Source organism: Simochromis diagramma, unplaced genomic scaffold, assembly GCF_900408965.1.
Source record: "Simochromis diagramma unplaced genomic scaffold, fSimDia1.1 OVJJ01000438.1, whole genome shotgun sequence".
Classification (NCBI taxonomy): Eukaryota; Metazoa; Chordata; class Actinopteri; order Cichliformes; family Cichlidae; genus Simochromis; species Simochromis diagramma.
Window position 1 is genome coordinate 632,778 of NW_024387263.1, and position 23,753 is coordinate 656,530.

Consider the following 23,753-nt stretch of genomic DNA (forward strand, 5'->3'; position numbering starts at 1 on the left):
CTAAGCACATACACTGTTTGGTTGTGCTGTGAGTCATTCAGCATTTCTTTCGTACATGTTGAAAAGAGCAGTGTCTTCTCTCACCTCTAACTGTGGTGACATACTCTGAAAATTTGAAAAAGGCCAGTTGTGGGCAGCAACTAACTTAAAATGTTTATTGTCACTGTGGGTTTTTTTTTTTTTTTCAGATTTGATTCATATATTATGCATTTATATTGTCTGTGTTTATCATTTTATGTCTTACGTTTTTACTTTTTTCCACGTATATCTACAAAATAAATACATAATTAAGTACTACTGACAAGTCCTCGTACTAAGTAATAGAGAATGGCACAATTTAATCTGTCCACCCAATGAAGCGTTTTGACTCTTTTTTTTCAAATACCACTTTTGTGAAAGACGCACAAAAACAGGAAGACGGCTTACGCCCAAATTTATTTAGACACGTGACACGTCTCGAGCACTGCTCAGAACAGAGGGACTTCCACGAGTTTCTCTGAATCGACAACAATGAAACACCTCGCTGCACTTATCCTGATCGTCACCACATCGCTGACCGGTAACACTGTGTAAAATGTATATTACTAAAAACGTTGTACGGTCTTTTATGTACAGTAGCAAAGTGTCGAGTCGTGCCGTGCAGCAGGTGGGTTACTGGATATTTGAGAAGATGTTATGTACGGGCTGTGTGAGATCTGATAAAACAGACTGCTCATTATATACGTGTACGCCCCGCACGGAGCAGCCCTCAGCAGACCCAGCGGGGGGGGGACTCAAAACTTTATTTATTAAAGGCGAGATTTTAAAACAAATCGCAAATACCACAGTTAGAGGCATTCAGGACAGTGGCGGAGCGGGGGTGGCTTACTGGGCTTAAGCCCGGGTTGTTTTGTCAGAAGCCCGGGGTCTTTTGGAGTGTAATTTTTTCATAGTTAGATGCCTGGCTGACAACTGTATAAAACAAAAACTACACACAATATTCGAAGCACATAGTGCACACTGTGGGAATTTACGACTGTGCGTAAATCCCCCCTAATATTGGTATGATCCGAGCTCAGGCACTAAGCGGGGCTACGAGTGCGCTGTTAGAAAAACGCAGCTAGGCAGACAGAGGAGAGCTGAAGTTCGACCAGGTACCAAAGCAAATCATTCGTACTGTACAAATAATGTAAATATGACGGTGAATCACGAAAGATTGATATCAAACTGATCACTTGACCCATATTACGTTACTTGCTCTTCAAGTGAATCAACAAATGGCAAAATGAAAAGCCGAACAACAACAATGCTGTTTCTTTAGAGAGACTTAGCTTACGTGTGTTTATTTCATATTTTCAGTTGTTTCCCTCCACGGCTAAATAAATCGGTTTCAGTAATGCACTGATATACAAGAATGAACATAAGAGGCTTCTTTCAAAGAAAAAACTCTGGTAGTATTTTATATATTATGCTTTGTATGTTGTTCAGTATATTTCTGTGCAAAACAAGAGGAACTTCAATACACAGCAGTATATTCACAGTTGAAACCAGATATTTACACTTTATGGAAAACACAAGAACATTTTTTTTACTGTACAACATCAATTTAGAGTAAACTTGTTTTGTTTTAGATAAATATTGAAATATCTTTTGAATTAGTTAAATGTCAGAATAAAGAGAGACAGAGCTTCTATTTTTTATCACTTTCATCAAATTTAGGAGTACATATACACTAAGTTTGTTAATTAATAAGAAAACTCCAGACGATTCCATTCTGAGCTGAAGAAGCTTCTGATTGGTTCGTAGAGTCCATGTGAGTAAATTGGTGGCACAGCTGTGGATGCATATAAGGCAAAACACAGAGCCTGTTTCTGTGACATGGGAACATCAAGAGATGTCAACCAAAACACCAGGAACAGAACTGTGGAGCTCCATAAGTGTGGCTCAGTTTGAATACAATTTGGTGCCATTTACAATTAAGAAATACAGAAAATTTCTCTCTTTACTCTTAAAGTTAACAAATATGTTTTTTATATTTATCAATCTAAAAAAAAAACATTTAGTCTGATTTGATGTTACAATTAAAAAAGTGTTTTTATCTGAAGAGTTTGTAAATATCTGGTTTCAACTGTATATTTGATGATTGTCAGCACAAAGAGGGAGAGAGAGGAGCAGAGAGGGAACAAGAGCAGGTGAGACACACATGTTAGTCAAATGGTTGTTTACCAAAAGTATCACCGTATCATAGGTCCTCATGTATCTCGTACCTAGTGTTTCTTTTTAGGTTTGTTATTTTTCAAGTTATATATTTACTAAGTTATGCAGGCTTGTTTGCACAACGAGGCTAAATAATTATATAAACTTTTCTCAGTCTAAATAGTGGACTTTGGTAGAATTAAAACAATAAGTGTAGTGCAGGTCTATGATGATTTTTAGTGCTGCTATCATCTAGTTCTGATTGTGGTTCTGTCTTGGTTAAGTCCTCAGTAGTCCTGTTTTAATTCTGGATCAGTTCTGGGTCTGGTTGAATTGGGGTTTAGTCCTCGTGCCTTGATACAGCCCTGACCTTGTTCTGCCTCGCTGCTTAATTAAAAAACTAGTTTAAGATGTCCTGCATGTGATATATTTTTTTTCCTATATGAAGTCATTCTTTTTTTGAACAAAACTCAAAACAGAGCCAATTAATCTTTCAGTCATTTCTACACCCCCCCCCCCCCCCCCCCCCAAAAAATAAAAAAAAAAAAATCCCACATGCATACTACCCTTTAGGGCTAAGCCCCAGGTGTTTCAAATGTCTGGCTCCACCTCTGATTCAGGAGCCGCTGCAGAATAATAAATAATGCGGTGAATAATTCGACGTTAAAAATGTTTTTCTTAAAACATGAAATGTGTGTGCGACGTTTTTGACCAAAATAAATAAATAAATGCACGTGACATGGTTACCTGGAGACGCAACGCAATAAAAAACCATGCAGGTGACCATGCTGATCCATGCTCATAATTAATGTGGTTATTTTGTCCAACATTAACGCGTTCCGTAAACCTTTTTGCTGCCGTTGTTATTCATCCCAAACACTTGTATGTGGTGTGAGGATCGTCAGCAGGGCTGGACTGGCGTTGTACCAAAAAGCGATCGCCTGCCAAAAACTGATTTCCAGTGTTTCCGCGTGTTTTTTTTAATGCGTAATACGTATGTTCGTAAATGGATTTCGGTGAACTTCGGTCTTACAAAAGACATTTTTAATGTTAATGACATTTTTTAACTGCACAAACAAAGGATATATAAAAGTCACTGCTAAAAACTGTTTGCGGCATCTACCTTTTTACAGGAATGTTGTTTGTGGCTCAGGATGACTTAATATCATTCATGAGGGATACATTTGACATATGTTTCACGTATTATAGACTAACAAGTTATTTATAGCAGTTTAAATACGAGCAATCAGTTTTTGACAGACAATCGTTTTTTTTGGCACACCGGGAATTTTCCCGGTGGGCTGATGGGCAGAGGCGAAATTAATGCGGTAAGAAACCTGATGGATGGACGTCATTAGAAAGTGACAGCTTGAAGGATTCAGGTAAAATGAATGGCTGCCTTTCCTAATAGCTAAAGTGTAGCTTTTAATTATAAGCAGGGCAACTAAGAACCTAAAACAGCTGTATCACCGTGATTAAAGAAAAGCCATTTCAATATCAATAATCAAACAAAAGTGTGTGTTTGTATATATTTATTTTTACAATGTTATTTCTACATGTTTTTCAGTGCCCACACTCACTAAAGTGATCGTGGAAGAAGGGAGCGCTGCCGTTCTGCCCTGTGCTCTCAGCAGCAAACAGGACATCACTAATGTCCTGTTTGACTGGAAGAAGGGTCATCAGGAGGTGTTTATGTATGATGCTGGTGTCCATTACAATAATGGACGACCAGGCCAAGATGGGCAGTTCAAAGGTCGGGTCTCTCACCTGGAAGAAGAACTGAAACGCGGTAACGCCTCCATAAGGATCAACAACACCAGGGTGTCTGACAGTGGGAACTACACGTGTCTTTTTCCACTGCTCAACCCCCCGAGAACGTTCAGCGTGCAGCTCATTGTCAGTGAGTGTTTTTAAATAAGCCAAACTTATGTTGATTTGAATTTCAGACTGTGGCTGATTTTCTTTTAAAAAAAAAACTGAAACTAAAGACATCCAGAGATTAATGCTCATTGTAAGATTAATACATAAAATTGTAAAATGGTAATATTTATGTAAAAGGTTATATATATGTGTGTGTGTGTGCTTGCTCATGCTTCCCCCAGCAGCTGTGCAAGAAGTCGCCCTGTTTCCTGAGAGACTTCTAACTCTGAGCTCACTGCTTACCGTCTTTCTTCAGTACGTACTGTAAGTCACAGCGTGACTGGTGTTACCCAAAGCTTGATTCCCTACAGTTAACATGTTCACAGTTTACAGTGTTAGATTTGTGTGATTTGCCTTTTCTTTCACTAACCTGACCGTCTTACTAAACTGTGGCAGGCACCTTTGTGTGGGCTAAATCACCTGCTAGCAGATTTCCTAGCTTGCCTAATCTTCTCTCTGCATAGCGACTAATTTTATTTGCATGCTGAAATAATAATACATTAATGTCTTTGTGAAGAAGTGAAAGGATGCTAAGACTAGAGAATGGCTGTGCAGTCAGCTCATGTATAAAAGCCCTGCTTTTGGTTTTCACTTGTATGATTGCATGCTCTCAGAAATCTGAGTTCATAATAAAAATGCTAAGACCGAGCAGATGACCAGCTGTGAATTCATGTGAGCAATACAACTGTACAGTAAGCCTAAAGGGAGAGAGCCCACAGACTGAGTACAAGAACTTACTCTCAAGTCTTAAATGTATGAAAACTGTTCAGTCTGAAAGCTTTCAGCAGCCATGATATGCTGTAATCCATCTGCATCTTTGCCTTTAAGGTCCCTCCTACATGGACAGATTAGCTGAAAACATTCTTGGTGAGTCCTGATTTTGATTATGTCACTGACATCTAAATCTGCAATGTGTGTGAATGACTTCATCTCTGCAGGCCTGAGTATCATGTTTTTATGTCTGACCGTCTAAACTGGAGGCACCAAATCTAACACCACGCTCCCACACTGCTAACTGACACCGCTACTGCAGGAGCCGCCTGTGTGGAGTAGGGCTGCCACAAACGATTATTTTGATAGTCGACTAGTCACCGATTATTTTTGTGATTAGTCGACTAATCAGATCATCATCCATTGGATGTAAAACTAAAGCTTACTGCACCAGCAGCATCTGCTCTTATATAACTATCATTATCTTACAGCTTGAAGTGTTTAAGCTATGTGCTAACTAAAAATAAAGACAAGATGATAGTTTATTAAATTTTAATGAAATTTGCAGATTGTTTCGGTGAAGTTTAATAAACTCCTTGCTATCTAAAATATAACAGGACACCGGAGTAAATTCTCGAGCATCTCACACTTCTGATAATCAGCTGTCTGCTTGATGTTTATTCAGCTGTGTAAAAACTATAACTTTAATCTCAGCCAAACCGATTTACTCAGGAACAAATAATATACTAAAAAAAGCCAAACAATAACATTTTAAGTTATCTAAGTGACTCATATATCATGTTTAACCTGAGTAGCGAAAGACGGCGGTGGGTTTGAAAACGATCTGCCGGGAGTCCGGTGTTCTCACGGCTCTAGTTAGCCTCGCCCCCGGCTAGCTATCGAGCTAGTGGGTAACAGACGTCTCCGAAAACGTCGGAGCGCTTTTGAAAATATGTGGTGTCTTGATAAACTGAGCAGATATTTGAGGTTTACACAGATACATTCTCGCCTGAAAATATATTAAACATTTATTTTGTGACCCAGAAAGAATAATAAGAGTAATATTAAAACTAACTAGCTGCCGCCATTGTTGGAAACTGCGCTGGGCCGCGCTATGAATTCTGGGACACAGCTTCTTCTTCTTCGGGGTTTAACGGCAGCTGGCATCCTTGTACATGCAGTGCTGCCATCTCCTGTTTCAGTCCGTTATTACACTCTTAAATCCTGCTACTTATTCCTGCGTCTTTTGTGATCTTACAAAGCTTCAAACGACGCGTCGACTATTAAATCAGTCGTCGACGATTTTGATAGTCGACGTAATCGTGACTAGTCGACTAATCGTGGCAGCCCCAGTGTGGAGACATTTATATGGTGACTTGAACAAAAAATTACATTTGAAATGTATTTTCACTGAACATTTTAATAATTGTACCCAGTCCTGCTAACTACAGGTATTTACTTCCATGCTTTCAAACAATCATTCCTCACTTATTTAGCATCACTTTTTCTCATAATTTGGTTGAACTGAAATGTATTCTACATTACCTCTGTGTTGTCTTTATGTTGGTAATCCATCAGCACACATTGCAAATTTAAATGTCTTTGAGATGATGAGAAGCAGAGACTTGTTATTTTGTATATCGGATGTACTTTCCAAACATCATGCACAATCACGTCACATCTGCAGGCTGCTTTTTCACCGACCTCCAGCTCTGCTTTTCCTCTGTGGGCTGTTACAAACTTTACTCTGCTTCCTTGTTTTGCATTTGAACGTTGCACATGATTAGTTCTGTCCCTGCACGCTCTAACACACTTTAATACTTGTTAACTGACTCAAACAGAACATCAGAGCTGTGAATGTGCAGCTCTGCACACAGGAGGAAATAGAAGAGTGAGGGAGAAAGTCTGTCGTTTTTTTCCCATTTCCGGTCGTGGGCGATTGTGGCTCAAGAGTTGGGAGTTCGCCTTGTAATCGGAAGGTTGCCGGTTCGAGCCCCTGCCTTGGACAGTCTCGGTCGTTGTGTCCTTGGGCAAGACACTTCTCCCGTTGCCTACTGGTGGTGGTCAGAGGGCCCGGTGGCGCCAGTGTCCGGCAGCCTCGCCTCTGTCAGTGCACCCCAGGGTGGCTGTGGCTACAATGTAGCTGCCATCACCAGTGTGTGAATGTGTGTGTGAATGTGTGTGTGAATGGGTGGATGACTGGATGTGTAAAGCGCTTTGGGGTCCTTAGGGACTAGTAAAGCGCTATATAAATACAGGCCATTTACCATTCCGGTCTGAAACTTCTTGATTAGCTAACTTGACAGCAGGTCTTAACTCTATTTTTACCTTCTGTGCTACTGTGCTGTGTGAAAATGGTTAAAGCTGATGTATGAGCTACTAACATACATCAGCAAAGTTAATGACTGAAGAGAGGAAAAAAGAGAAATCTGTGGTGCATCTGTTTGATGAGCGGTCAGCATGGAGCTGCTGGAGATTTAATACACTGGGACAAAACCTGAACACTTTCTAGGTTTCTGTTGACCACCAAAGTTTCGGCTTAATTTTCATCACATTTTAGGTTCATTCTTTTGGCGTGCTGTGGTTTTATTTTTGTAAGCTATTTAAGTAGCTGTAGACAAAATGTCATATTATCACATTTCTACAAACTATTTACATGATGTTCTATTTACAGGCGCGTCTATGACACCATATACTGCCATACTTAATGTCACAGAGGACGGGGTGACGCTGAGATGTGAGGTTCCAGGCGTTTTTCCCAAACCAAAGTTGGAGTGGCAGGACAGTGATGGAAACGCTCTCCCTGCCGAGGAGCCACAGGTCTCTGAAAAGCGAGGACGCTACTACGTCTCCCTGAGATCCACCGTTAGCAGGACAACAACTAACCTGTTTGTTTGCGTAGCCAGGCAGGAGGACATCCACCACCAGACTAAAGCAGAGATCTATGTGCCCGGTGAGATTTCTCTTCTTTGTTGGGTTTAAATTGGTGTTTTATTATTAGTTTTTCTATATTTAAATAAAAGTATTTTTGGATACAGTATGACGTTTATAACCTGCAGATGGACTCTTTTTTTAGATTTGCTGTTTTTCATGTGTTTCAGAGAAAATATTTGAGGAATGCAAAGTGTCAGATCAGATCAGTGTTCATGGCTGGAGTGTTGTGCTTGGAATTCTAATTGGAGCTGTGGGAACGTTACTCGCGATCGGCGCCATCGGAACATGTCAGAGAGGTACGTTTAAAAAGAAATGACGTTAATAACCATCTGCAGGGTGCAAAAATACTGATTTCATGTTATTGTTTTTGCATTTTCTCTGTGTGTCGTGTAACACTCTGGACTCTGGTATGTGAATAGATGCAACACCGCACTGTTAGAGATGCAGACTTCTGAACTGATGGTCTCTCCCCTCTTTAATCCTTGTTTTCCAACAATCATTTTACATTTGGATTTGTCTGACCTCAGAACAGTTTTCCAGAGCGGTGGTTTAGATCATGATTACACGTGGCTTATTCTTTCCACGATGGAGCTTTAACCTGCGTTTGTGCACGGCTCTGTGAGCTGTGTTCCTGGGCCCATGCACTGATGTCCATGACAGAAGCACGCCATGCTAACAGTAAAAATATTTACTGTCTGCATGCAGGGTTGTGTGTGTGTGTGTGTGTGTGTGTGTGTGTGTGTGTGTGTGTGTGCAGTCTGTAAAAGTACAGAACCATAAATGTTCTTATTTTCTAGTTTTTTTGTTTATTTGTTGTTTGGTTTTTATTTTTTCACAGACAGGACAGTGGATATTTCCAGAATCTGTCTCTGCTTGTTAGATGGAAACCTAAACCACAGTGACACCCAAAACCATTTAGTTTGGAGTGTAAACAGTCATTCACATAAGCGATAAACACATTTACTGAGAGAGAATGAAAGCAAATTCAGCTCTCAGGCATCATTTAAGTGTGTCAGTCTTCCTCATACATCCTGTTTGTACTGTGACTAATAAAGGGTAAATGCTAAATAAGACTAAAATCTAAACTAGTTATTTAAGTTTTGAGTAATTATCTGATTTGTTCATAAAGGGAAACAACAGTTTCCATCTGTCCTGTCGTACCATCATGAAAGGTGGTACAACAATAGAGTTAGACTGACTGGTGGTTATGCTATTAAGGTTATACACAGTTAAATTTGAACCTACATACTGTAAATTAAAAATAATGTGACAATATGATCAGTCTGTAAAAGGACAGAAACATAAAGTTGTGTGTTTTTTGTGTGTTTGACTCAGATCGCTGTGGACCGTACACCACAGTTCTGAGTCCCAGTACCCGTAGCAAGTGTGGAGAAACCGTGGACAAGAGTGGCCCCAACAGCCGTGACACACCAACACCTGGGCCAGCTGTGCAAACAACACATTTGAGTGATACTCAAAGGTCAACTGAAAGGGGTCCTACAGGTAAGCGAAGTAAAGGAGTGAAAACGTATTTGAATGGGAACCTTTAAGAAAGGTGTGATAGGCTGGCTTGTTTTTGGTGGAAAAGTTGGAAGTTAAATGATAACATTTATGAAAAACACTGAAGCATGAACTTGTTTATTTCTACAGACTCATTCCAACGTGAACCTCAAACTGCAGAGCCTGTAAGTTTGAGCCAGTGTGGAGAAACATCGGACAAAGGTGCCACCAACGAGACAAACACAAACATCACTCAGAAGTCGGCTGGTGATGCGATTACTCTGATCAACTGCATTCAAATTTAATTATTTTTTTTTTAAATTTTGCCAGAACAGCAGTTTTCTCTGTTTTTGACTCAGCCTGTTCAGACTATTGATCATCTGCTAATCAATATCTGCTTTACAATAAGCTCACCTCAGTTAGCAGTTTAGTTTAAAAACCGATAAGATTTCAGAGATCGGCACAGAGAAATGCATTTACTGTCACTGAGAGTGGGTCCAACACTCCACTTGTGCCTTTGTTGGCTCAGCTATTTCTGACACAACTCTTCTGTAGTGATCAGTTCAGTCAGATTCATCGTAACATGTAAGAAACGTGTCGCAGGCTATGAAGATTATATCTAATTCAAATAGACGGGCTTTTCAGCCTGCCTGCATACTTTAAAAAAGGCTTTAGTTTCACACTGTCAGGTCATATCAGTGCACTGAGCTCATCATATGTTCTTAAGCAGAGGTGTGGACTCGAGTCACATGACTTGGACTCGAGTCAGACTCCAGTCATTAATTTTATGACTTTAGACTTGACTTGAAAAAATGTTCTAAGACTTGTGACTTGACTTGGACTTTTACACCAATGACTTGGGACTTGAATTGGACTTGAACCGGTTTACTTGAAAAGACTTGATATTTTACCCCAAATATAAAATTTAACATGCATATTATATAGAGATTGAAAATGTGACGTCATTCAGGGGTAAAACCGCAAAGGATTCTGGGAACTCGTGGCAAGCGGTACTAGCGCACGCAGGCTTTCAATTAAAATCAGTTACACAGCGATAAAAAGAAACACAAAAATGTCAAGAAGCTGTTGTATTATTAACTGCAATAGCCGGTCGCATGACAGCCACGGGAAGCCGACGGGTAAAGAGATCGGTTGTTATCGGATTACGTCGTTGAAGAGAAATTGTTCGAGCCATGTTTCCGAAGTAACAAAGAGGCGACTGGATTGCAGCCATTCAAAGACCAAATATAACGTCCCAGAACACTCCAGCTCACAGGTTAGTCTGCTCCAAGCATTTACACAAAGGTCAGTCTGCTGTTGTAGTTAATGCGTCATTTTTCTTAACATAATTGGTGATATAGGTTACAAGCAAGTCTGGCGCTGAACAGAAATTGTCGCTTCTTTGTTTATTGTGCATAAATAGTGAATTGTCCTGACACAATATTGCGTTTCGCTTCTGTTATTATGGTACATTGACAAAAACATATACTTTTATTCACAGGATAAAACAGTTGTTTTGTATCACTAATTGCCCAGTACGATTACAGCATACAATATTATTGTCACTGCTACATTTCTGTGATGCTACCAGAAATTATTTCCACTGCTAATTAATTACCGTTGAGCTTAAAGGTCCTATTAATAAACGGTTAACGAATGTGTATTTATGACGACGATTTGTGAGACTGGTAAACTTATGATACGTACGATGGTCTTTCGTTCTACACGGTGCATTTCAAGGTCCTGCACCCATCCGTCGGTAAACTGTACCTGGGCTTGTTGCAGTGACCGGAAGTTACTATCGTGCCAAACTAGGTATCCCCGACAGAATTTGTTTCCCCTGCGTCGGGAGCACACGCTGGACTGTCCAAATCACGGACAAACAGTATCCCGCATTGTTGATTTTTAGTTTACAAACACTTCTTATAATGACTAACTACTCCTGACATTTTTGAGATCTTAGCTCTTTATACAACGAAGTTATAGTGGGATACAAATAATATCAGGCTGGTCCTGCCACAATTTGTTCCCCCTGTGTAAATCACGGACAAACAGTATCCCACATTGCTGATTTTTCGTTCACAAACACTTCTTATTATGACGCATTTCTCCTGAAACTTTGGAGGATTTAGCTCTTTATATAATAAAGTTACAGGAGAATAAAAATAGTTATTAGCCAAAATGTTTATGGTTTATTAAAATAATCCCATCTGATACCCCGTGAGCAATAAATATATAATTTTCTGTTGTAGCCCTCAAACTGAATGGTAATGTAACGATACTAATTTTTCACAAAATGAAAACATCAGTACTTCCTGCGTGCTCCCAGCACAGGGGAAACAAATTCTGTCGGGGATACCTACTTTGGCACGACAACTACCGGTCCTACAAGCGCATCCAAGAATAACATGCAGCTTATCTCAGAACTGTCAGTGAAAATTATTCTTGGAGCTAGGTTTAATTGAGCTGCATTTTAAAGAGGTGCAATTTCACAATTTGTGTATATTTTCTAAGTTCACTATTTGGTCATGTGTTGAGAAAAACACAGATTTAAAAATTACATGGTCTAATATTTACATTTAGCATATAACTGCAACATGCTTTTTTCGTTTTTTTTTAAAGACTCGAAAGGACTTGAAATTCAAAATTTCAGACTTGTGACTTTACTCGGACTTTTACACCAGTGACTTGAGACTCGACTCTGACTTGCCTGACATTACTTGAGACTTGACTTGAGACTTGAGGATAAAGACTTGAGACTTACTTGAGACTTGCAAAACAATGACTTGGTCCCACCTCTGTTCTTAAGTGACGATGAAGAACATCTAATGTTGAACCAGTTCTCTTTCATTTCTGCAGGGAAACTAAAACATCTGACGACTCAAGAAAAGCCAGGAGCAGAACGTGCCAAGGAAATAGGATCCAACGGAGAGATAAAGTTAGACGTAGAGCGGGACAACAGGGACTGATGGAGATGTGAACCACTGTCTTACATTCAGTCTGTGCAAAAGTCATGAGCCAGCACTCATATTTGATGTAAAATTAGTACAGGAATTATTTAGAACATAAATTATATTTTTTTGGGAATCACCAGAAAAAATACCAAGCAGTGGTTAGCACTGTTGCCTCACAGCAGGAAGGTTCCTGGGTTTGAATCCATCATGTGGTCTACGCAGGTTCTTTTGTGCCCTTTCCTCACAGTATTTTAAATATTTGGGAGTTATAATACATAAGGATCTCACAGAACTATTAGAAAGAAATTATTCACCAATACAAAAGAAAATCGAGGAAGATACAGCGAGATGGAATTTAATCTAATCTAAGTTTACATTTGAGAATAGATTGGAATAAAATGAATATACTACCCAAATTATTATATTTATTTCAAACAGTGCCAATAGAAATAAGCCAGGAACAATTTAATCAATGGGACAAAATGTTGTCAGACACATATGACAAAGTAAAAGGCTCCAAATTAGATATAAAACCTTAAAGTTGGCTAAAATAAGGGGGGGGGGGGGGGGGGGCTTCCCTCTCTCTAGGATTATTATTGGACAGCACAATGAAGGCGGATGACATGTTGGTGTAATCCTTCATACGATGCTCAGTGGAGGGTCTGACCTCCATCCACATACAAGCTGTTATAGCAGACAGTAGCCTGCAAGATGTTATAGACACTATTGAAAATACACAGTTATTACAGACAGTCGTATGCTGGCATTAGGCAGTTTCACCTCTGATAAACGGCATCATCTGTAAGTAATATTGTTTGTTATCACTGGGATGGCCAGTGGGCTGGCCTTGTGTTTTGCTTTTTCTTTTACCTGTTTCTTGCAGGTAGGTGGAGCTGACCCAATTATTGATGCAGCACACCTGAGAGGCCAGTCCCAGTGTGTATATAAAGACACCTTGACTGAACCAGCGTGGCGCTGGCTTTGGCTCTCTCTGTCTGGCACCCATCTTGTTCATTTGGAAGTTTCAGTTATGGCTGCTATGTCCTTTAAATTGTGTTTAAGTTGCTTTACCTTATTTTCATTAAATATGTCTTACAGTCTTTAGAAACCTGTGTGTGGTCTCCCATTTGTTTGTCACTTCCTATGAGCTGGGTTGTGACAAATGGGGGCTCGTCTGTGCAATTATCCTGGTTTGGTAAGCTTTCTAACATTTGATTGAGAGCTGGTCTGTTTGCAGCTGCTTGTCTAGTTGTGTCTTGGCTAGGACTTGCCTTGTAAGCAACTGTTGAGTTGATTGCTGATCAGTTTGGTTATTTGTGGTGCTTTGTTATTCTGGGTCTGCTGTGTATTGTGTTTGGGAGGCCATTTGGTTAGGCAGATTAAGTGGAGGCAGTCATGTTAATACTGTTGTTTTGCTGTAGACTTAAGTTTACTGGAGCTACTGTTGGTGTGCTGTCTTGTGTCAACTTTGTGTGAGCTACGGCATGCGCTGTGTTGATTATTGAATGTGCATGAGTTAAAATCAGTGCTTTCCCTGTTAGGTTGAAGGAGTGTTTCTCTCTCTTGAGAATCATTCACTGAAATTTCTGTTGCGGTGAACACGGTTAGAGCAGTTGTCTCGGGAGCACGTCCCCAGGATTGAGGGGGTCGCTGTTTGTGCAGTTGCCTTTCTCTTTCTGGCGGTTTTTAGTGCATAAGTACCCACCGTAAGTAACTGCATGAAGACTAGGCTTTAGTTAAGTAGATTTTGGTTAGGCAGTTAGTGGGAAAGTGCTGTTTTCAATTGCATGTCGAGAATCAATACTTTGCTGTTATGGCTACGGTTGATGCTTTTGTTTAGTCTCCATCGGAGAAACTCTTGAATAGTTGTACTAAAGAACAACTCTTGAAACTTGCTGAACATTACGATGTCGACGTTGGAGATAAACGGTTGAAAGATGAGATTAAAGGAGCGTTGAAGGCTGCATTAGTAAAGAAAGGCGTGTTGCCAGGTAAAATGAAAACTGTAGTGGCTGAGGTTGATCAGCCTGTGGTCTCAACTGAAGTTGCTTTGTCTTTTTTGTCTTTGTCGCAAAAGGAGGTGTTACTCTTACAAATGGAAAGAGACAACCTGAGCATTGAGAAAGAACGTGTAAGGCATTCTTTAGAAAAGGAAAAGTTGGAGCTAGAGCAGTATCGGCTAGACCTAATCAAGGCGGGCAAGTTATCAGGTGGTGTTGAGGCTAAAGAGTCTTCTCCACAAGGACTTGTAACTTTTGATATTGTGCGTAATTTGCGCTTGGTGCCGAAATTTGATGAAAGAGAGCCAGATGTGTTTTTCTCCCTTTTTGAACGCATTGCCGAATTGAGAGGATGGCCAGAAGCTGACTGTGTGATTATGTTACAGTCTGTTTTGACTGGAAAGGCTCAGGAAGCTTATTCAGCACTCAGTGCAGTTGATTGTCGGAGTTTTGCTACTGTTAAAGATGCAGTTCTGAAGGCGTATGAGTTGGTACCAGAAGCTTACCGTCAACGTTTCAGATCATGGAGGAAGTCTGATAAGCAGTCGCATATAGAGTTTGCGAGGGATTTAACTAAACACTTCAACAGATGGTGTTCGGCACTGAGAGTGACAACTTTTCAGGATTTATGTGAGTTGATGGTATTGGAGCAGTTTAAAGATGTGTTCCTCCTGAGGTTGCCACTTACATTGCTGAACGGGAAGTGACAACAGTTTCTGACGCTGCTAAATTGGCAGATGAATATATCTTGGCACATAAGGAGCAGGTTGGTAGAAATTGTTTTTCAGTTGGTGCTCCCGCTAGAGCTTTTGGTCAAACTAAGTTTATGTCATCGGACCCTGCGAAGGCCATTGGTGGTGTGAAGCCCAGTAAGTTTGGTCAAGCATGCAACTACTGCCATGGCGATGGACACTGGAAAGCAGAATGTCCCTTGTTGAAAAGCAAGTTGGCGTGTACAGGCAAACAGGTTAAGCCTGCGGTTCTTACCATTCCTGCACAGGAAATTTCAGTAGTCTCTCGGGAGATGCCAGTTTCGACTAAGTCTGACTCAGAGAGCTATGCGGGGTTGGAGGATTTTGTGTCAGATGGGTTTGTATCACTCCCGGGTGATGTTCATAAAGTTCCTGTAAAGATTTTGCGTGACACAGGAGCGAAGGATTCTTTTATCTTAGCCTCCGTGTTGCCATTTTCACAGGTTACTGGTACTGGTGAGTGTGTACTTGTTCAAGGCATGGGTTTAACCACTATCTATGCTCCATTGCATAAAGTCAGGCTGTCATGCAGTTTTGTGGATGATGATATCTGCCTTGGTGTTCGTCCTGCTTTGCCACTTGAGGGCGTACATGTGATTTGGGGAATGATTTGGCTGGAAATCGAGTCTGGGTTGACAATTCTTTACCTGTTAAATCTAGAGTTCTGAATGAGTCCCATGAGTGTGAACAGGGTTTTTCTAACTTTGCAGCTTGTGCTGTTACAAGGGCTGCAGCTAAAAGGGATGCAGAGCCTGTAACTCAAGCAGAAGAGTGTCAGGTTGAACCAGATTTGATTGTTCCTGAACATTTGTCAGTTTCCCAGCAAGAGCTAATTCAAGCGCAGCGTGCTCATGCTTCACTGACCGAGCTTTTTCACAAAGTGCAACCTAGTGATGACGCTAGAAGTGTGGCCTCTGGTTATTTTCTGCAGAAGGATGTACTAGTCCGTAGGTGGATTCCGCAGGGGTTGGACTGTGTTGGAAGTAGGGCTGCACGATTTTGCACAAAATGAGAATCACGATTTTTTTGGCTTAGAATTGAGATCACGATTCTCTCACGATTTTCTTTTCCAGTATAAATATTTATTGCATTTATTAACTGCACATCAACTTCGTAACAGTTGAGCCTGAACATAAAAACAATAAATAAACATAAAAACAACAAATGTCTCACATTTTGTCGTTGCAGCAAAATGTTGTACTGCTTGAAATTCCGTCTCCACCGTTGCTCGACGCTGCGTGTACAGAGCAGGTAGTGCAACAATAGAAAAATAGTTGCGGGACGGCACTGTGTAGCGTTTGTCTAGGGTGTTGATCATTTTCCTAAATCCCTCGTTTGCACAGTGTTGATGGGAGCCATATCTTTGGTCAGGTGATAAGTGATAGCCTCCGTAATTTCTTTGTGCCTGCCGGAGTTCGACGTGTATAGGGAAGCGCTGTATAAGGTTTAGAGATGGACCGATCCGATATTACGTATCGGTATCGGTCCGATACTGACCTAAATTACTGGATCGGATATCGGAGAAAAATAAAAAATGTAATCCGATCCATTAAATATCACGAAAGCACCTCACAAAACTTGCAACACGCCGTAACTCACCTCAGAACGTTAGCACGTCGGAGCAGTATGCATCACGTGATAGAGCGGCTGTGGCATGCGGGACCTGTCGGTGGTCTGGATAGCATGTGGAGCTTCGCTAGCAACCCGGCATTTCATCTCCGACAAAGTTATCCCCGAGAGAAGTAAAGCAAGTGTGTAAGTCCATCTCTGAATGTTTGTAAAGCATTCCTGCGTTAAGCTTAACGAGCGACTGCCTCTCGCTCTCTGGCTGCTACTTCAATCATGAAACTGCTTAACGATCAGCTGATCGGCTTTTCTGTCGCGACTCTGTGTCTCTTGTTTGCTTTTGGCCCACTTTGCACCAGAAAGAGGAAACCAGCGGCTGAACAACAGCAGCACGTTTAAGCTTGATCAGCTGTTGTTAGAATTTATTTAATATTACTTTCTACTCGAGGATCTTTTTCTACGTAGCTGACGCTGGTAACTGTGCAGGGGCGGATCTAGCAAAGTTTAGCCAGGGGGGCCGATAGGGCATTAACAGGGAAAAGGGGGCACAAAGACATACTTTTCTTTCTTATTCTCATTTAAAATGTCTCGCTTTTAATTATTTAATATTTATCTGAATCTTACACCCAAAGTTTTAATCTGATGTAAAATGTATAGAAGTCCATTACTGTATATAGTAACTGTTAAGTCTAATATACCCTAGTAAGCTATAGTACTTTTTCCTTTGGGAAGGTACCATCTGTGCAGTCTGCAATTTTGTTGAAGAAAGATGTTGAATCTATTTAATATTTCTTGAAAAATAATTGATTTCTGTGCATTTTTTTCACACGCATCAAATTAAGGTGATTACGCGATTAAGCATATGGTGGAGCGTGAGGGGTGTTCCATTTTTATTTATTTATTTTGTTTTGCTGGGAGTTGGCACCTAAAGTTAGGTGCTTATATTATCTAAGTACTCTTTAAAATACCAGATAGGGAGGATGGTGTAGTTTTTAAGTTTATAGTTGATCAGTATTCTGACTATGAAATATATTTTGCATCAGGTATAACAGAATAGCTTTAGTTAGTTGTTGTTTGAAACTGAGTAGAACGTATACAAAATGCCAAGATTATTAAAAACAGTTTTGTGATTAAAAAAACTATTTGCGATTGATCGGTTCGGCAGATAGTCCAATTTTAATTCGGTATCGGTATCGTAAAAAGTGGGACGTGCCATTTATAAGGTTCCCGTTATTGATGTTTGGGTGGTTGACCGGGACGGATTTTCTCCTGTCACTTTCTCGTCATCCCTGACGTGCTCTCCGTTGTTTTTTCCCTGCTAATTTTAGCATCACACGGCACAGCTTCTGTATCACGTGGTATAAGGCTCCGCCCTTGTCATTTGTTGAGCAGGAAGAGTGAGCGCTTGTTTTCATGCAGATTACATCCCGGATCAAAATGCGGTACAATCGTCGTCGTCTTTTTTTCTTTTCTTTTTTTTAAAGTTGTCATTTGGAAATGAGATCGCACATAAGTATGAATCGAGATCGCAATTTTCTAACGATTAATCGTGCAGCCCTAGTTGGAAGTCCAGTTGTCCAGATTGTGGTTCCAACTAAATACCGTGACGAGGTGTTGAAGTGTTCTCATGACAAATCTGGGCATTTGGGAGTGACGAATACTTATAATTACATCTTGCACTACTTCTTTTGGCCACGTCTTAAGCATGATGTTTCAGCTTACATTAAGACCTGCCATACTTGCCAAATTATAGGTAAGCCAAATCAGTCTAAACCTGCTCCACTTTGTCCCATCCCTGCTGTGAGTAACCCATTTGAACATTTGATCATTGACTGTGTGGGCCCTCTTCCTAGAGCAACATCTAGTTCGGAGTATCTTTTGACTGTAATGTGCCAGGTTACGCGTTATCCTGCTGCATATCCGCTGCGTACCATCACAGCCAAGTCTGTGGTGAAGGCTTTGACAGTTTATTTCTATATTTGGCATGCCGAAGATTATTCAGAGTGACCAGGGATCAAACTTTTCGTCAAATCTATTTGCACAAGTTCTTAAGCTGTTGAATATTGTACATAATAAAGCCTCTCCTTATCATCCACAGAGCCAAGGTGCTTTGGAGCGCTTCCATCAAACACTGAAGTCCTTGTTACGTGCCTATTGCACCAAAATGAGGAGTGACTGGGAGGAAGGTTTACCGCGGCTTCTGTTGGCAGCGCGAGGAGAGTACTGGGTTTAGCCCAAATGACTTGGTCTTTGGCCACAAAGTTCGGGGACCATTGACAGTGTTGTGCGATAAGTGGTTGTCAGGTGAACCACCAGTGAACCTGATAGATTATGTTAATGGTTTTTGGCACAGACTGTATGTGGCAGGTCAGTTGGCCAAACAGAACCTTGAAAAGGCTCAGGTCAAGATGAAATATTTTTATGAACGGCGTTCTGAAGAGCAGCAGTTTAGTGCGGGTGACCAGGTTTTGGCTTTACTGCCGATTGCAGGGTCACTGTTCCAGGCACGGTTTGCTGGGCCCTACACCGTGGTACAGAAACTGTCTGAACAGAATTATCTGATTGCTACCCCAGATCACCGGAAAAGAAATCAACTTTGGCATGTTAATTTGTTGAAACCATATCGTGTTCGTCCTTTGTCGGTCTGTCAGGCTCTCTCATTTCTCCTTCCACATCGAGTCCAGGGTTGACTGCTTGTACAATAGCACAGTCAGTTTGTGGGGGGGAGGATGTGGCAGCACCTGATGATCCTTTATTGCTTGGTCGTCTGAAGAATTCAGAGACTCTTCGGAACTTGGAGGTGCTGTTGGGCCATTTGCCTGCTGACAAATGTGCAGAACTGTCTGCATTAATTAAAAGGTATCCAACCTTGTTTAGAGACACACCTTCTAAGACAACTTTGATAGAGCATGATATTGATGTGGGTGATGCAAAACCAATCCGGCAGAGGTTCTACAGGGTCTCTGAGGAAAAGAGGAAAATAATTGAGAAGGAAGTTCATTACATGTTGGAAAACAACATTGCAGTGCCGTCGTCATCAAGCTGGGCTTCCCCATGTTTCTTGGTTGAAAAAGCTGATAAATCACCACGTTGTTGCACAGACTTTCGTAAAGTAAATGCAGTGACCAAACCCGATTCCTATCCCTTGCCTCATATTGACGACTGTATTGACCAAGTTGGGGTCAGCAGAATATGTGAGCAAGTTTGATCTGTTGAAGGGATATTGGCAGGTGCCACTGACTCCCAGAGCTCAGAAAATATCTGCTTTCATCACGCCATCTGGTCTTTATTCATATACAGTCATGGGTTTTGGTTTACGCAATGGTCCAGCTACATTTCAGCGACTCATGAATATGGTTGTTAATGGGCTGAAAGGCTGTGCTGTTTACCTAGATGACGTGGTGATATATAGTAGCACCTAGGAGGATCATCTGGATCGTATTCGCACTCTGTTTGAATGACTAGTTTGGGGAAATCTGACTATCAACCTGGCAAAATGTGAATTTGCAAAAGCAACTGTGACCCATCTTGGCAAGGTTGTGGGCCAAGGTTATGTGAGGCCAGTTGATGCAAAGGTGTTGGCCATCAAAGAGTTCCCTGTTCCAGTAACCAAAAAAGAACTCATGAGATTTTTGGATCTGGTCGGTTATTATCGCTGTTTTTGTCGAAACTTCTCAACAGTGGTTGCTCCTCTGACTGATTTGTTGAAGGCCAAAGTAAAGTTTATTTGGTCTGCAGCATGCCAGCAAGCTTTTTGGGATGTAAAAGCTTTACTATGCTCTGAACCTGTGCTTTTAGCACCTCGTCTGGATCAGCCCTTCAAGCTGTATGTGGACGCAAGCCACATTGGTGCAGGTGCTGTTCTAGTCCAAGCTGACAAGCAAGGTACTGAACATCCAGTTAGTTTCTATTCCAAGAAGTTCAACTCCCATCAGCTGAATTATTCGGTCATTGAAAAGGAAGCTTTGGCATCAGTCTTGGCCTTGCAGCATTTTAGGGTATATTTAGATTCTGCTCGGCCAATTGAGGTATTTTCTGACCATAACCCTCTCACTTTCTTGAACTCATTGCAGAACCCAAATCAGAGGCTCATGCGGTGGGCTCTCTTTTTGCAGCCTTACAATATGGACATCCAGCACATTAAGGGCAAAGATAATGTCTTGGCAGATGCTTTGTCCCGTGCCCCTTTGTAACCAGCAGTTTCACTCCTCATATGAAGTATGTCCTCTCCAGTATCGTTTTCCTTCCTCTTAAATTGCTCCTAGGTACCAAGGTTGCCAAGGTTGGAGTTGAGCTGAAGATGACTTTTAAGCACACAAAAGGTGTTGAAAGTGAGGTTGCATATATATATGTGTGTGTGTGTGTGTGTGTGTGTTATGTTATGGATTTAATATATGCATGTTCTTCTAGTTGCAAATTCATAATGTAAATGTGTTTGCCAATTCAGGGTGAGACCCTGTTCTATGGGGGGGAGTGTGACGGCCAGTGGGCTGGCCTTGTGTTTTGCTTTTTCTTTTACCTGTTTCTTGCAGGTAGGTGGAGCTGACCCAATTATTGATGCAGCACACCTGAGAGGCCAGTCCCAGTGTGTATATAAAGACACCTTGACTGAACCAGCGTGGCGCTGGCTTTGGCTCTCTCTGTCTGGCACCCATCTTGTTCATTTGGAAGTTTCAGTTATGGCTGTTATGTCCTTTAAATTGTGTTTAAGTTGCTTTACCTTATTTTCATTAAATATGTCTTACAGTCTTTAGAAACCTGTGTGTGGTCTCCCATTTGTTTGTCACTTCCTATGAGCTGGGTAATCAAATGGAAAAGTCTCTTTTTAAAACTTTAGTTTTAATCTTTTAACTTCATGCATCAAGCAAACATTTAATTATCTGCAACATTCTCTGACTGGAAGAAATTAGTTTAACATTTAAACCTATTTTCTGCACATTCCAGTACATAAAATATTTTTTGTGTTTACACTCAGTCTTTCAAATAGATGCAAGTAAAACACAGCAGAAAATAAATAAAATCAAAGACTCAGCGGTCCTGTTGCTCTATTTTCACCTGTAAAGCAGGAGGATGTTTGCTGCTTTAAAGTGTTTTAGTTTCTTTATATGAGGTTTGAACCTACAGGGGGCAGCAGGTACCCAAGAAATCATGAGACCGGCACAGAAACTAAAACCATGTACTGAAGTGTGCACGGTCAACAACGTGGATTTCACACACATAAAAGAGCTGATAGTGGATTATACTGCTCATTTATTCTAACTTACAACATTTTCACTACTTTACTCTTACAGTCCACTCATAAAACAGGTCATTTCATCTCCAAAAACATTGAAGTGGTTCATTTGCTGCAGCTGTTACTTAGTGTGTTTTAATTAGTTACTAATTCTAATCTAAACTTGAACTAAACCATCAAAACACCAGAAACATGTTTGCTGTGAGCTACAAATTCTCTGCTGCCTTTAAAGAAACTTACTGCTATAAACCAGCCTAAAGTTTAACATTAGGCACAACTTCAAACTGATGAAAGACATTTTTTTTTGTTAGGAGAAGAAAGATGGATACAGATGCTGAACATCTGTTTATATTATGTGCCACTAAATGGACAAAAGAAGGCTTTTTATTGCAGGAACGTTTCCCTACCTTGAGGATTTCTCCGTCGGCGTAAAGCACATATATGGTCACCTCGATGTTCTTCTGAACGCTTTTCCCTCCCCTCTCAAAATCTCCTCGCTCCAGTGTCAGGTACAGGTCGTTACGGATGTCACCTGGACCAGCAGAGACATGTTAATGCAGACTAATATGTGTCAAACACCAGCGCACATGGTTGTTTTATTTGTAAAGATGAAACAAAGATGCAAACATGTCCGTAATCTCGAAGCAGGCGCGGTGTGTCGCACACATTTTAAGCTGACACACATAAGACTAACGACCTGTGTGGACGTGTGCGGATTCATTTATCACTCCCCGCTCGTCCTCATAGAGGAGGTGTCACCTTTAATGTATAAAGATGGGAGTTAAACACTCACTCCATCACTGCCTGAGGGGAGCAGTGGTTAATGTGTGTGAAAGAGGTGTGAAAGACACTGGTGCCTGTGGGATGTGCAGCCCTGTGTTTTCTTCCTGTTTGCTGTAGAGGGAAGCTTAATGTAAGCGTTCATTTGTTTACCTGTTAAGCTCATCATCATTAAGAGTATTCACCAATGAGAGCAGCACAGCAGGTTCATGAGCTGGACTATGAAGCTGCTCGACTCGTGTCCTTTATTTCTAAAGGCGAAAGTTAAATACAAAGCAAACGATTGGCTTGCAGGGCTGCTACAAAAGGACCTGATGTGGTACAGATGAATCTATGGTAATGATGATTTATTCAAAGCACTTCTTGTAATTATGTAAAGATTAACTCCTGACAGCTGGCACGACGGGGTAAAAGCTTTGAATAATTTCTGTAGCAGGCTGTAAGAATGTTTATTTCCTGCTGTAAAGTTAACAGGAAGTCTAAGGGACTGACTTGCTTTTAGAGGAACTGCAGTTTTTTGCCCTCAGCTTAATTTTTCAGCCCCGTCTATTGGAGAGCAACAGACATTTCTGCAGCTCTAAAACATGGCAGCTCACATCATAACTACCTCACCGGACTAACAGCACCACAGACCAGAGGAGAAATTATATTTGGGGCTGAAATTATGCCTCCAAGAAAGCCTCTCTTGTCAAGCACATAAATGCGGGATGTTGAATATTTTCTGAGGTCACATATTTTACAGGCTGCATAAATGAATTAACAGGAGACTGTGGAGATCATAGCACTTTAGCTTCAGCAGCATCAGTGTTTGGTATTTCTGCTAAATCTAAAAAGTAAGCATGAATGTGGGACAGGTGAGGTTTCTTTAACTGAATGAAGCTGCAAGCAGTGGATACAAAAAGTAAACAGTGAGATGCTTTTTGTATGTAAATCCAGCTGCTGCCTGGATGTGATATCAGGCTGCTGCAGCATTCACACACAAACACACACTTGTCCATCTTTGTGGTTTCTTTATCAGGCTGCAGCCAGTTGGAAAAACGAGGCATAAAACCTAAAATCCAGATATGGAAATAAAAGTTTTCTCAAACATAAAAATGTAAAATCTTTGTGTCAGCTGCAAATTTATGAGAGAAAACTTAAGGAACTATAATATTTTACTTTTCAAAGTGAAGTTGGAAACAAATTCACATATTTAAACTCCACAGTGCACCAAGAAAACCTCCAACAT

General features: G+C 40.8%; 2 protein-coding genes across 10 annotated transcripts in view; one reads left to right on the forward strand and one right to left on the reverse strand.

Annotated features, from left to right (window-relative positions):
* The window catches only part of LOC120715363 (dedicator of cytokinesis protein 3), a 249,886-nt gene that overhangs the window by 36,855 nt on the left and 189,278 nt on the right, over positions 1 to 23,753 (reverse strand). For all 8 annotated transcript variants that reach the window (XM_040002307.1, XM_040002309.1, XM_040002305.1 and 5 more), the window contains one exon: positions 22,153 to 22,277. In XM_040002307.1, coding sequence (XP_039858241.1) covers positions 22,153 to 22,277 — 125 coding nt within the window. The remainder of the gene's footprint in view (positions 1 to 22,152; positions 22,278 to 23,753) is intronic.
* Positions 309 to 16,028, forward strand: LOC120715373 (CD276 antigen homolog). Of its 2 annotated transcripts, none has more exons than XM_040002333.1 (8): positions 309 to 559; positions 3,743 to 4,075; positions 4,924 to 4,962; positions 7,481 to 7,759; positions 7,908 to 8,036; positions 9,076 to 9,243; positions 9,391 to 9,507; positions 12,100 to 16,028. In XM_040002333.1, exons 1-8 carry the CDS (start codon positions 511 to 513, stop codon positions 12,207 to 12,209), a joined length of 1,224 nt encoding a protein of 407 aa, XP_039858267.1. In that variant the 5' UTR covers positions 309 to 510; the 3' UTR covers positions 12,210 to 16,028. The 2 variants fall into 2 exon arrangements, with proteins under 2 accessions (XP_039858267.1, XP_039858268.1); XM_040002334.1 differs by having other exon boundaries at positions 9,391 to 9,462.